Raw genomic sequence first — 13,634 nt, 5'->3', positions numbered from 1 at the left:
ATAACCTAAAGATTAGTTTGTATACACATTTTTTTCAACAAATAAATAACCAATATCTTAAAAAAAAATTATTAACATAATACATACTTTGCACTAGTCGTTTGTTGATTTGATGCTTGAGCCATTCTAAAAATTGCATTTAAAAATGCTAAACTCTTAGTTATTAAACTATATAGTTTAAATTATGTAAAGTTGAAACTTTGTTAACATTAATTTATTAAACTACTCCGAAAAAAAAATCAGTTTATATATTTAATAGCAAACCCAAAAATATAATAAATATATAAAATAATATAAGAAAGATATGCGATTTAAAGTCTTAAGTACTAAAATTTGTTATTTTCTTCTTTGGATAGTTGAACTTTAAAAGATTTGATAAAAAAGTTTAAAAGATTTGAGGGAAAAGTTTAAATATCACTATAAAAAGATTTTTTAATAAAAACATATGCAGTTAGAATTTTTATTATAATCTTAATTGTAACATAATTATAATACAATTATGTTACACGTATAGTATACAAGTATAAATAAATAAAAATATGTTGAAAAGATATATTGCTAAGCATACAACATTTTTCAATTTGTATATTATTCTAAAAATTATATTTTGATTAGTTAAAAAAATCGTTGTTATTGTTTATATAAAAAGATACGAAAATCCATAATGGGCGCAAAGTCAAATTAACATGAAACACAAATAGTGAGAATCAAAATGCATATTCGTAGTAGATAGGCTTTCAACCATTTCTTCAAATACTTAGAGAATGACTTGTATATACTTAAAACTACATTTTGTCTTTACAACTTTTTTATTGCTTTCAAATTGCATATTTTAAAATTAAAAGCTCAAAAAATACATGTTTTTTTGACACATTTTCGAAACTTTTAGCTTCTTACTAACATTTTAAAACAAAAGTTGCAAACTCAAAACACGTAACTTTATAGCAATTATTGCAATATCTAGTTTTTTAACTTTTTCGTTGAAGCAATCTCCTCAACGAATACCACTTTTGATTCCAAAATTGATACAGCACAATGGAAAAGTAAAATTTACGCCTAAAAACACTTATTATTATGTGTTTTTTAATTAAAATGTTTTTTTTATCTATTTCCTGAAAATCTTCTAAAAAATCCACAACAAAATACGTTATATTTTTGCATAAATAACGTTTTAAAGTGTACTTGTTTTTACTAAATTTAGGCAAATTTTTGCGGAAAATACGTTCTTTTGGACTATAATGTGGGAGATTTTTAACTCAAATTTACCAGCGTGTATTATGCAATCATTTATGAATTCCTTTTAATGTCTTTGACGTTTTTAAGTAATATTTGTAACGGTTTTTTTGTATTATATTTTACGTCTGATGACGATCTGTGCAAAAGTAGATCGAAATATTACGAAGAATAAATTTAGTTTGTACGCAGCTATTTTTTATGCTTTATATTCAAAATATATATATATATATATATATATATATATATATATATATATATATATATATATATATATATATATATATATATATATATATATATATATATATATATATATATATATATGGATTTTGTAACATATTACTTACTCTCATCTGATTATTTATTAATATCAATTAAAAGCGACCTGCACATAGTCTTCAGACTCATTTTTAATTCCACTAAAAATTGGAATCCTTCACACATTTTGTTGAAAAGCTGTAACAAATTTCTATCAATATCTGTATTGGTCAAAGCATTTGAAGCCTCTAGCAGCTAAATTTAAATGTAGACAAATTAGATTTATAGAAATACACTGTGCATGATTATTTGCATAACAATATTATTAGCTTACAGCTTTCTCAAACTTGAGACAAGGAAATTTATCTACAACATCCTTCACAGTGTTGTTTTGGCAATGCTTCTTAAGCGTGCCAATGATTAAACGAACTTGGCTTTTCAAGAAAAAGACATCAGGACGCAGCTTATTGCATTCTTCAGATAATAATGTTAAAAGGTCATCAGTAACATCGTGTTCTGTCTGTAAATAATAAAACTTTATATTCATCTGAAACTGTCAACATGTGAGATTAAATAATTTACCTAACATAATTCTTGAAACAATTTTAAAAAATAACTTTATATAAACTAATTTTATATAGAAAAATTTAGAAAAAGTTATAGTTATCATAGTTTGGTGGAATAACTCATCCTGCAAAAAAAATTAAAAATTAAAAACATTGGATGATTGGATGAAGGACAAAAATTTCCAAAAATCCAGAAAGAAAAGAGAAATATGAGTATACTCTAATTTCTTTCTTTCTGGAAGTAGGGAAATAAATAGAATCAGTATCATTTTTCAAATATATCTATATCTTTCTGTCTTACACTCTTTAAAAATATGAATATATATATAAAACTATAAACTAATTGTTCGTGTAATCTATTACATTCATTTTTTAAATACAAAATAACATATATACATGTGTAATCGAGTGGCAGAATCTCTTGGCAGGCAATATCTGAGTCAATGATTCATTTATACCAATAGATTTCCTTTTAAGGCCTCCATTGGCATGCCCATACTTTTTTTTATATTTCATTACTGTGGCATCATTAACGAGAGGTCGTTAATGATGCCACAGTAACTTGTTTAAGTTTTTCTTTTAAAGCATGAACTAGAAACTCCTACAAAAAAATTTAACCTTAGAATAATAATAATAATAATAATAATAATAATAATAATAATAATAATAATAATAATAATAATATATATATATATATATATATATATATATATATATATATATATATATATATATATATATATATATATATATATATATATATATATACAGTGGGCAAAATAAATGTCCGTACATTATTGAAAAATAAGGTTTTTTGAAAAAAGCTCTAAAACTTCAAATGATAGAAAAAAATAAATAAAATCAATAGATAGCGCATAAGAAAACGATACACCATCTTTAATTTTCTCCCGACAATTTAAATTATAATTAACTTATTTAAAAATTTTAAAACCAAAAAATTGTCCGTACATTTGATTTAAAAGGTAAAGTTTTGTTTATAAATGATTTTTATATTAATATCTTGTACTTTTAGGTTAAATAATACTATAATAAATAAAAATAAACCTTTTCTTAACTACGTGGCTATGATGGAAGGAAAAAGAAAAGAATATAGTATTGACTTGCATAAACGAGTAATTTTTGATAGGGAAAATGGATTATCAATTAGAAAAGTTGCAAAAATGTTGAAAATACAACCAAGCTCTGTTCAATATATATGGGAAAAGTGTTTAAAAACAAAATCAGTGGCAAATAATGGTGTACGAGGCAGAAAAAGATCAACAACGCCAAGAGTTGACAGGTGCATAGTTGGGAAAATCGAGCAGAATAGAAGAAAAAATGCCGTAGAAGTATCAAAAGAGCTGGAAAATGAATTAAATATTAAATTATCGCCACAAACAATTAGGAACAGACTGCACGAAGCCAATATTTTTGCACGGACGCCTCGGAGAAAACCATTCATTAGCATAGTGAACAAGAGAAAACAGTTGCAGTGGGCAAAGGAACATGTTCTGAAGGATGATACATTCTGGAATATGATTATTTGGTCAGACGAGAGTAAATTTAATTTATATGGAGCTGATGGTGGTGCAAAAGTTTATAGAAGAGTCGGAGAAGAATATAATGTGAAGTGTTTGAAGGCAACATTAAATTTAAATTTTGTGGTGGAAATATTATGGTTTGGGGCTGCATGAGTGCGTCCGGTGTTGGCAAAATTGAATTTATTTATGAGAAAATGGATCAACACTTTTATAGATCCATATTAGAACGGAATTTGGTGGCTTCGGCAGGAAAATTAGGACTTGGAATGAAATTTATATTCCAACATGACAACGATCCAAAGCACAAAGCTGGATCTGTAACCAGATATCTTGCTGCAAATGGCATTAACGTGTTGGATTGGGTTGCACAATCGCCTGATTTGAACCCTATAGAACATTTATGGTCGGGGGTGGGAAAAAGAATGAAAGATCGAGCTCCAAAGAATAAAAACGAGCTCAAAGAATTGGTTTTAGATGTTTGGTCATCAATTAATCAAGAATTTACGTCTAAACTCGTCTCATCAATGAAAAATCGTTATAGAGCAGTTATTGAAGCTGATGGTGGTCCAACAAGATATTAATTTAATTTTAACTAATTTTAATTTCAAAATTAACATAGCGTATGGACAATTTTTTGTTTAAACTTTTAACTCTTTTCAAATAAACTTATATAACTTTTCATATATTAATATATTTTTAACTAATACACTTAAAATTACTTTAATATTATAATATTTCTTTAAAAACTCTTAATTACAATTATCTAAATACTTTTAAATGTTGTTTTGATCAAATATAGATACTTTTCATATATATAGATACTTTTCATATATATATATATATATATATATATATATATATATATATATATATATATATATATATATATATATATATATATATATATATATATATATATATATATATATATATATTGGATATATCAGATTTTATCCCTAGCTGCTCTTCACTGCAGTTGTTAATATTGGTGTTTACGCATCCTTTACTCTTACAGATTGTGCAGACAAAATTTTTATAACCCTCATCAAAGTTATTTTTACAACACGCCCTGTACTACAATCACCACTACACCCGCATAAATTAAATTCAGCAAACCTAATAGAGTAGGAAGACAACCTGTCAATAACAGATTAAATGGTTCATCATTTATCTTCCTGCTGAACAATTTTTTTATATACAAAGTAGGATCTAAAAATCTTGTTCTTTAGAACATCTCAGTTTTGCCAAGGTTTTTAATCCATATGTGTTAACAACAAAACGCATAATACCTTCAAATTCAGTCTAATTTGGAAAAGACTAAATACCTATGACAGATAATCTCAAGAATACAAAGCATATCATAAAAACGCCTTTTGCCGTTAAAAAGCATAAAATGCCCACAGTGTTTTGACCTGATTCGGCTATAATTCACTACTCCAAGAAGTCTCTAGAATAGTATAAACAGAGTGGCGTTGAATTTGTACCTAAGGAAGCAAAGCCTCCAAATTGCTCTGAACAGCGAATTATCGAAAGTTATTAGTCAGTTATAAAAGGAATCTTATTGAAAAGCAAGAAATTAACTACAAATAAAAAAGATTTTAGGAAAAAATGGATAGCCACCTTAAAAAAAGTAACTCAAAGCAAACATTCAGCAGATGATGTCAAGTACTCGCATAGATATTCGGTTTTTATCTAACCGTCCGATAAAAAATGTAAAAAATTATTGAAATGAATAAATAATTAAATTAGCTTCATTGTGCCAAAAAATTGCAAAAGTGTGTTAAGTAGTTTTCGGGTAATTAACAGTTAAAGGGTGCTGAATTTAATCGTGTTCAACCGATATGTAGTTATGTCCCGTCTGGTTTTTATATTAGATAAAAAATGCTTTAATGACAAACTACTGATGTCTCCTTTGTCGGACACTTTTTACCTTATAGTGTTTCGAAATATTCGTTTTATACAATTTTGTTTGTGACTTAAAAAACTGGCTGATATAGCAATCGACTACAATTTCATTAAAGCCATTTTTTGCAATTTTTACACGTTTTAAATGCATTCAGAAATATTTGAGCATTTGTATCAATTCTGTTACAAGTAGATCCATTTAGTTAATAGTGGCTACCTGATCAGCATACTACGTTTGGTTAACGTCAAAACAACGTCGAAATTGTATGACCAACGTTTTCACTACCTTGGCCTAATGTTTTGTGCTGCCTTGGTTGATTGAATTTGTTAAGTAATAATATTCTCATTACAGCACTCTTTAGACAATGCATTTAGAAATGAAGCAGTGATAAAAACAAAAGTAGGAAATAGAAGTCAGACTTTTCTGACCATCAGTGACTTCGTTAACGGTATTTGACTTTTATTGATACCAAAGTTCTCTTTCAGATAATTCCAAGATTAGTGTTTATTTGATTTGATTTCAATTATTATTGCTGAATACAATGGTACCATATCAAGCGTAATTTTTCTGGTTGGAATTAAACTGGAAAGAAACATTTTACCAAATTGTCAAGTGAAGCAGGATGTAATAACCATTTTTAATAACCATTTTTTTTCACAGGACGAGTATAAAAAAAGTGTAGCAAAAAAAAAAAAGAGCAGATTTTCATAGATAACCATGGAGTTATGGAGAACATGGAGTTATGGATAACCATGGAGTTACACAGGAATAGAGATTATTATAAAAGATTTTAATTAAATTATTTAAAGATAGTAAAAAACTCACAACCTTTGGTACCTATGACAAAATTTTCAGTAATTTCTTTTAAATTACACTCTTTAACAGTAATATTGCAAGATGTTTATCTTTTCTGATCCTAATTCCATCTATGAGTCGTGATCGTTGTTCTAAAGAGCTTTTTAAGTAAAGTTTGTTTAAAGGCAGGTAAATATTCATGTGTTATACAACAGCTTCAACAAATTGAAACAATGTTGTATGCACGTAGATGCTAGTTTCTCAAGGAACTGGGTTAAGTCTACTAAAGTATCTTTTGATCTTCTTTTGGTTGGGCTATTCTATAGATCTTTATTTGTAACTGTAAAACAAATGGAAGTTACTTAGTTTAGAGTTGCAAAATAAAAATCTAATTTGTTTAACTCGTGTAGTTTTATTATGAACGGACGTGTTTTTGCTACTTTTAATTTAACAAAGGAAAAGTATGTATATATGAATATATACGAATAAAACGAAAGCGTGTGTTTTTAGTTAAATAACTATGAAGAAGTTTTCTCTCAATTTAATACTTATTTTATTATATATATATAAAAATTGTCGGTGGAACCAATTTTTATCAAATTTTTTTTTTATAGGAGAACCACCTTAAAGAGGATCCAAAAAACCGTAGGCTATAACAAATGAAATCGGAGTTGATTTCAAACGAGATGATGTATAAGCAAGAATTAAAAAATTTCCAAGTATTTTTCCTGCTATAATTATACTAATTGTATATTAAAATAAAATTATTTATACTTAACATTTATGAATTTAAAAAGTCTTTTCTGATCAATACCTTAAAAAAAGCGAGAAAAGCTTATTGGTTGTCTAAAAAGTTTGAGGTGAGCCATTAAGAATTTTATTAAAGAAATAGAATTAATAAAAACTATAAACTCTCATTAAATAATAACAAACCAATGAATCTAGTTGATTTTTTTAACACAACAGATTTTACATCAGTTAGATCAAGAAAACACTAAGTCTCCAATAGTAATCAATTCAAAAATTAATCAATTGCAAATATTGCAATAAATTGTCATAACACTTTATAAAATTTTATACTTCTATTGCCAAAATTATCAATTTTACGTTACTGGTACCAAAAGAGCGTTATGTCTGTGTTCTCAATGATTAATTATCCGATTTTATTTTAATAAAACTAATTTTTAAATTTCAAATGATGTTTTATACTATCCTGTTAGGACGATATTCATTTTGGATGCGACCGTGGATGCACAACAACGTTAATAAAAACTGAATTAAGCAAAAAATGCAAGAAATTGTATGCAGCGTTATGACTTTCCTATTGTTAGAAAATATAATTTGAAAGTCGATTATTCAAATCATCCATTTTCTCACAAAAGTAGCACGACACACACATTTGATTTTAGTAAATTTTATTAATACAAAAACTTGTTAATATACAGCCTAATTTTACTGATTAAACATTTTTCTCTATAATAGAATATCTAATCTAAAAAATAAATTTTTTTTTTTTAATTTAGAAAATTTGAAGTTTTTGATAATAGTAATAATAATAAAAAAAAACTAAGGAGAAAAATAACTAATTTTATCAAATCATTATTTACAATTTTTTAAAAAAAGTCAAAATTATTAACCAAAATATTCGAATATTCAAGTTAAATTAAAAGTTTATATTATGGCAGTACCTTTTTTTTCCAAATGTTAGGGAAGAGGAAAAGGGGGAGAGGATGGGAATTTCTTAGAAACTAAAAACTTATTATTTAAAAAATATACGCACAGAAAAAAAACATAATTTTATACAATTAGATAAAGCTTTACAATATTAAAATAATATAAAAATAGATAAAAATTTAATTCAACACTGAACGACCAGGACGCAAACATTCACACATCTCACATTTAGGAAGTGCTAAATTTTTAAAAGTACATTGAGGGCATTCCCAATTTTCATCGATTTCTACTGGAACTGATGGGTTACATTTTGGAATAGGAACTCCAAGTTTATCAAGGTCTTCATACATTCGTAACAACTCACCTTGAAGCCTATTGTTTTCTTCTTGTAGACGTAAATAATCCAATTTATTTGAATTACCTTGCACTCGTGGAAGCGAATTTACTTGAGACTCAAGAATACGTATTTCCTCTTTCAATCGTTCTTCATCTTTAGCAGCAAGACTTGTGGCATCATACAACCTGAACATACTTTCATTTTGCTTGTGTAAGTAATCAGAGATACTACACGAGTTTGGATTTAGTTCTAAATTCCAACTTGTGGTATGATTTAAAGGTAGCTGAGCGGAATTATCGGGTCTAAAGGAATTAGATAACGGCCTATCAATCCTTCTTCTTGAAAAACCAAAATATTCATCTACTGAAATCGAGTGACGAGTAGAATTATTGAAATTGGTTGGAGATGTTACTTGAAAATTTGGTACACTAGACTGATGTTGTAAAATATCAGGTTTGCGGTTTGTATTATCAAATTGTTGCCTATTATTGTATGTTGCAATAAGAGGTGATGCATTAATGTTACATGTCACATGATTAGTAGTTTGTATTCCATATAAATCATTGGGTGTTCTATATATATTACTAGGTGTAACATGAACGGTATTGGGTGTTCCACAAATGTTACTACTAGTTCGATAAGTATTACTGGGTGTTCCATAAACGTTACTAGATATAACATGAACTTCATTGGGTGCTTGATAAATATTACTTGAGGTTAAAAAAGCATGAGTGGGAGTTGCATAACCATGATAAGTGCTGGGTGTTCGAAAACCATTATTGTAAATTGCATTATAACTGGGCGAAGCATGAAAGTTACTCGAGGTTACAGCATAATTTAAAGTTTGGGAAGATTGACCTCTGTCATTATCAACAGGATGTATTCTTTCATTTACATTTAAGTCGGTTGATGGTATAAAACTACTACTACTATAACTCCTCTGATGATGATTTTTAACTTTTTCACGTGAATTTACATCCTGATCTCGAATTCCATTATAGTTTCCATTACTGTAAGTAAAATATGTGTTATCCACTGAATTGTTGTTCAAAAAATTATTTTCACTTTCCGCCATAAAATATTGGTTTATCTAGAATATACATAAAAACTTAGCTATATATAAATACAAACTTAGCTATGCATGAAACATCACTGATGACATCATTTTTAACAGCCATCAGTAGATTAATGAGAAACTTGCTTGATAAAAACAGATATAAGACAAAAACAGTAGCGCGAAATACTGTCAATTTATATGTAATCATTTCTTATACTGTATGCATGTATATACACATGCATTTAGCATATATATACTTATACATATATGCAATATATGTAGTATATATATACAAACATATATATATATATATATATATATATATATATATGCCTGTATACACATGCATATATATATTTAAACAATTTTAAATTGTATTCTACAAAATAAAGTGCTCAATGTTCTTATAAGAACAGAGCAATTATCACTTAACAAAAATTATATATATATATATATATATGCATACATAAATAAATATATATATATATATATATATATATATATATATATATATATATATATATATATATATATATATATATATATATATATATATATGCCTGTATACACATGCATATATATTTAAACAATTTTAAATTGTATTCTACAAAATAAAGTGCTCAATGTTCTTAAAAGAACAGAGCAATTATCACTTAACAAAAATTATATATATATATATATGCATACATAAATATATATATATATATATATATATATATATATATATATATATATATATATATATATATATATATATGCCTGTATACACATGCATATATATTTAAACAATTTTAAATTGTATTCTACAAAATAAAGTGCTCAATGTTCTTAAAAGAACAGAGCAATTATCACTTAACAAAAATTATATATATATATATATATATATATATATATATATATATATATATATATATATATATATATATATATATATATATATATAATATGTGTCCATGCACACACATATTCTAAAAAATGTTTAGTGTATAGCTTTTACTTTATTTTATTCTGAAAAAGATGATATTGTTTACTGTTACAGCTGTAAACTAAAATCAGATAAGTATGTAAAAAAAAAAAATTGTTGTAATGGTGTGTATTAAACATGCAAGCAGGGTGGATACTAGGGTTATGACTTTTTTTCAACCCCATGCTACTGTACTGTAGTTTGATGAACTTTTACCTAAAAAGCACGAAATGAACTTTTATTCGCATATCTTTTAAAAAATATTCACCCCGCCATTGAAAAATCGATTTTGACATAAGTACAACTATATATTCAAATGCTTTCAGAATGTCATAGTCATGTAATACAATAAATTTACAATCAACAATGACTCAGACCGTTGACCTTGCCCTTGCTTGCTGCATTGAAGGTGCAATTTGTCTTTATTTTTGCATAACGAATACATTTCCTTCATCACTTTTATTGCGCGCTCTGCACATTGATTACTTCTGTGGATCTGTAGTATGGATGGCTCTTGCTTCCAGTGATTTTTCAAAGAGCTTAAAGCCTTTTTGTATGGATTCAGTACTTTAGCCAAATTATTAAAGTTGTTTTTGTTGTACAATTGGTCTGTAAACCATTGGTCTGCCCAGCCATATGATATAAATCAACATACTCTATGCAGAACTGTCATTGTTAAAGAAATTAAAATGAAGGCCAGGATCAGTAGTATAGCTCTGGAATTCCACCTTGCATTGCTGATGTTGGGTAATTTCTGAAACCTGATCAATGGAAAATGTCCCTTTTTATCAAAAATTGGAACACTCAAGTGAGATGAAATAAAAATTTCATATCATATCTTAAGCCTGATGTTTCGAGAATTACCTATATTCCGTTATGAAACTCTATTTTCAGTTGTTCGTACTCCTTCAACAGTAGATATACAAATGGATATTTAATGTTTGGCAATTGTGTTTTACTTCCAAGTTCTTCATCCAACACCAAATGCAGGATTCTATCTAATACATGCGTTTCTCGGTGAACATTCGTTGCAATATTACAACAATACCATTCTTTTTTCCAGTGTTAACGTTGGAGAAATCTGCAATAATCAACTGTATTGAATTCTATAGCTGAAATTCATCGAGGACTTTAGAAATTCATTGAGCAATAGTTTTTCCCCTACCATCTACCAAGCCCAGGACATTTAATTTGATTTCTCTTCTTTAATTTTTAAGGACGACCACTTAATAGTTGATTCCGCTGATGTGCTTGCCATCAAAGTGTAAGGACCAACTTTCCATATGCAACTTTTCAATCATTTCTTTTTTCATCTTTTTTCTTGATTGCCTCTTTGATTGTTGACTTGTAAATAGCTGATTGACATGGAGTAGGGATGTTAATGCCTTCACAATCCAATTGCTTGCATATGTTAGCAGCTTTGTTTGTTGATACTCTTGTGTAGGTCACCAAGTTGACTGCAATTTTGCTTTTATGATGTTTTCTGCTTGGTGTCGGAGTAGTCTCATCTTCTTCATAATTTTCTTATTCACTGTCATCAGCCTCAGAATCAGAATCACTAAAACCAGGATAGTAAGATGATGAGTTGGATGACCTATCACAAAGTTTTGTCTTTTAGAGGGATGGAACGTTTCTTTACTGCCTGCTTGGCCTGTAGAGTATCCCACTGTTCCTTCAGAGGCGTAGAAAGAATTTTTTGGTGTTCGAGATTTCAGACATGGAGCAAACTCCAAACATTTATATGTTTATACTTATGTCAAATAATGAGGGCTTGCAAAAAATTGCGATGATTGGAGGCTGGGAACAAAAAAGCCCCAAAATTTTTTCCCCCTGCCCCAAACGTGAGAGCAACAAGTTGATGAAGTATTTTTTGTACTATTCTTAACTAGACTTATATTCATCAATAAATTTTAAGTTTCATAGTATTATCTATTAGCGTTTAAAAATCATTACCATATAAAATTTGCAACCCCCTCAAATTGAGGGGGGTTTAAACTTTATATGGTCATAATTTTTGAACGCTAAAATATTTTAAAATGAAATCTACGCCTCTGTGTTCCTTTGCTTTCCACTTGCAGATGGTACAATCACTTGTCCTCAAAAGATAACCATGTTCCATCAACTTTAGTAATATTAAAAGTTTCATCAAGGGATTCGTAGCTTCCCCGCTTGACGCATTCATCATAACATTTCAGTATTTCATCAAGCTTTGCTCGAATAACTTGGTCAGATATATAAGGAAAATTCAGTTTATTCTTCCACAATTTGTTGACTTTGGAAATTTCCGCTATTCGCTCCTTTCTTCCTTTGATTTTTGGTCCAAGGAAATGGCAGCATCTGATAATTTGCTTTTGGAGAGGCATTCTGCCCTTTTCTTCCAGTGAATATTCTTCCAAAGGGACCAATTTTTTTTTTTTTTGTGAGAGTTAAATTTCACCAGATTATTGGCCAGAAGTTCTTTAATTGTTCCAAAATGTTCCAAATTGTTCTAGAATATTCTTAATTGTTCCAGAATGTTCTAAATTGTTCCAGAATGTTCTAAAGTCATCTAAAATATTCTGGAATTTTCTAAAATGTTCTAAAGTTCTAAACACTTCTAATCCATACAAGTTTTAAATGATTTTCAGCAAAATCACACATATTAGTAGTAGCAGTAACAAGATTAAATAAATGACAATTCCTAATTTTAATTGCGGGGTGACCTTTTTTTACAACCTAGAAGAATTGAACATGTTTTCTAACAAAAGTTCATCGATTTATGACACAGAAAATCATTTTTTTTAAAAAAGTCAAAAAAGTCATAACCCTAGTGGATACACTTTTTTTGAGTTTAGGAAAATTAGAAGAGTTTAGGAGATTTTTAAGGATTTTTAAGAAGATTTTACCAGGAAACTTGGAAGAACAAATAAAAAAAATTAGGATTATTTTTTTTACAAAACTTAAAAATTATTCAAGAGTTTGAAAGTTTTTATAAAATTTAATATAAAATTTGAAAGTTTGTGTTGAATATTCGAAATAAATGTGAAAGTTCAAAAACATTTAAATTAGAGGATTTTAGGAGTATTTTTGAAAATCAAGAATCTTTAAAAGAATTTTAGTCTTTTTAGAAGGTTTTACAAATGTTAGGATATTTTAGGATATATTAGGAGGCATAGCCACCCTGTGCATGGTTTCTTCTATTAAACATGCAAAATTTGGTTATAATGAAGCTTATTTATAATTTTCATTTCAGAAAATATATTATGTATATTATTCTTTTTCCAATAAAATTTTGACCATACTTGTAAATTCAAAATATTC

At 27.6% G+C, this 13,634-nt stretch overlaps 1 protein-coding gene across 3 annotated transcripts in view; it reads right to left on the bottom strand.

Annotated features, from left to right (window-relative positions):
* Positions 1 to 8,083: 8,083 nt before the first annotated feature.
* The window catches only part of LOC105850422 (uncharacterized), a 31,727-nt gene continuing 26,176 nt past the window's right edge, over positions 8,084 to 13,634 (bottom strand). For all 3 annotated transcript variants that reach the window (XM_065816421.1, XM_065816423.1, XM_065816422.1), the window contains one exon: positions 8,084 to 9,403. In XM_065816421.1, coding sequence (XP_065672493.1) covers positions 8,156 to 9,388 — 1,233 coding nt within the window. In that variant the 5' untranslated portion in view covers positions 9,389 to 9,403 and the 3' untranslated portion in view covers positions 8,084 to 8,155. The remainder of the gene's footprint in view (positions 9,404 to 13,634) is intronic.

The sequence above is a fragment of the Hydra vulgaris genome, chromosome 13 (assembly GCF_038396675.1).
Source record: "Hydra vulgaris chromosome 13, alternate assembly HydraT2T_AEP".
Lineage (NCBI taxonomy): Eukaryota > Metazoa > Cnidaria > Hydrozoa > Anthoathecata > Hydridae > Hydra > Hydra vulgaris.
This window is presented reverse-complemented; position numbering and strand designations above follow the sequence as displayed.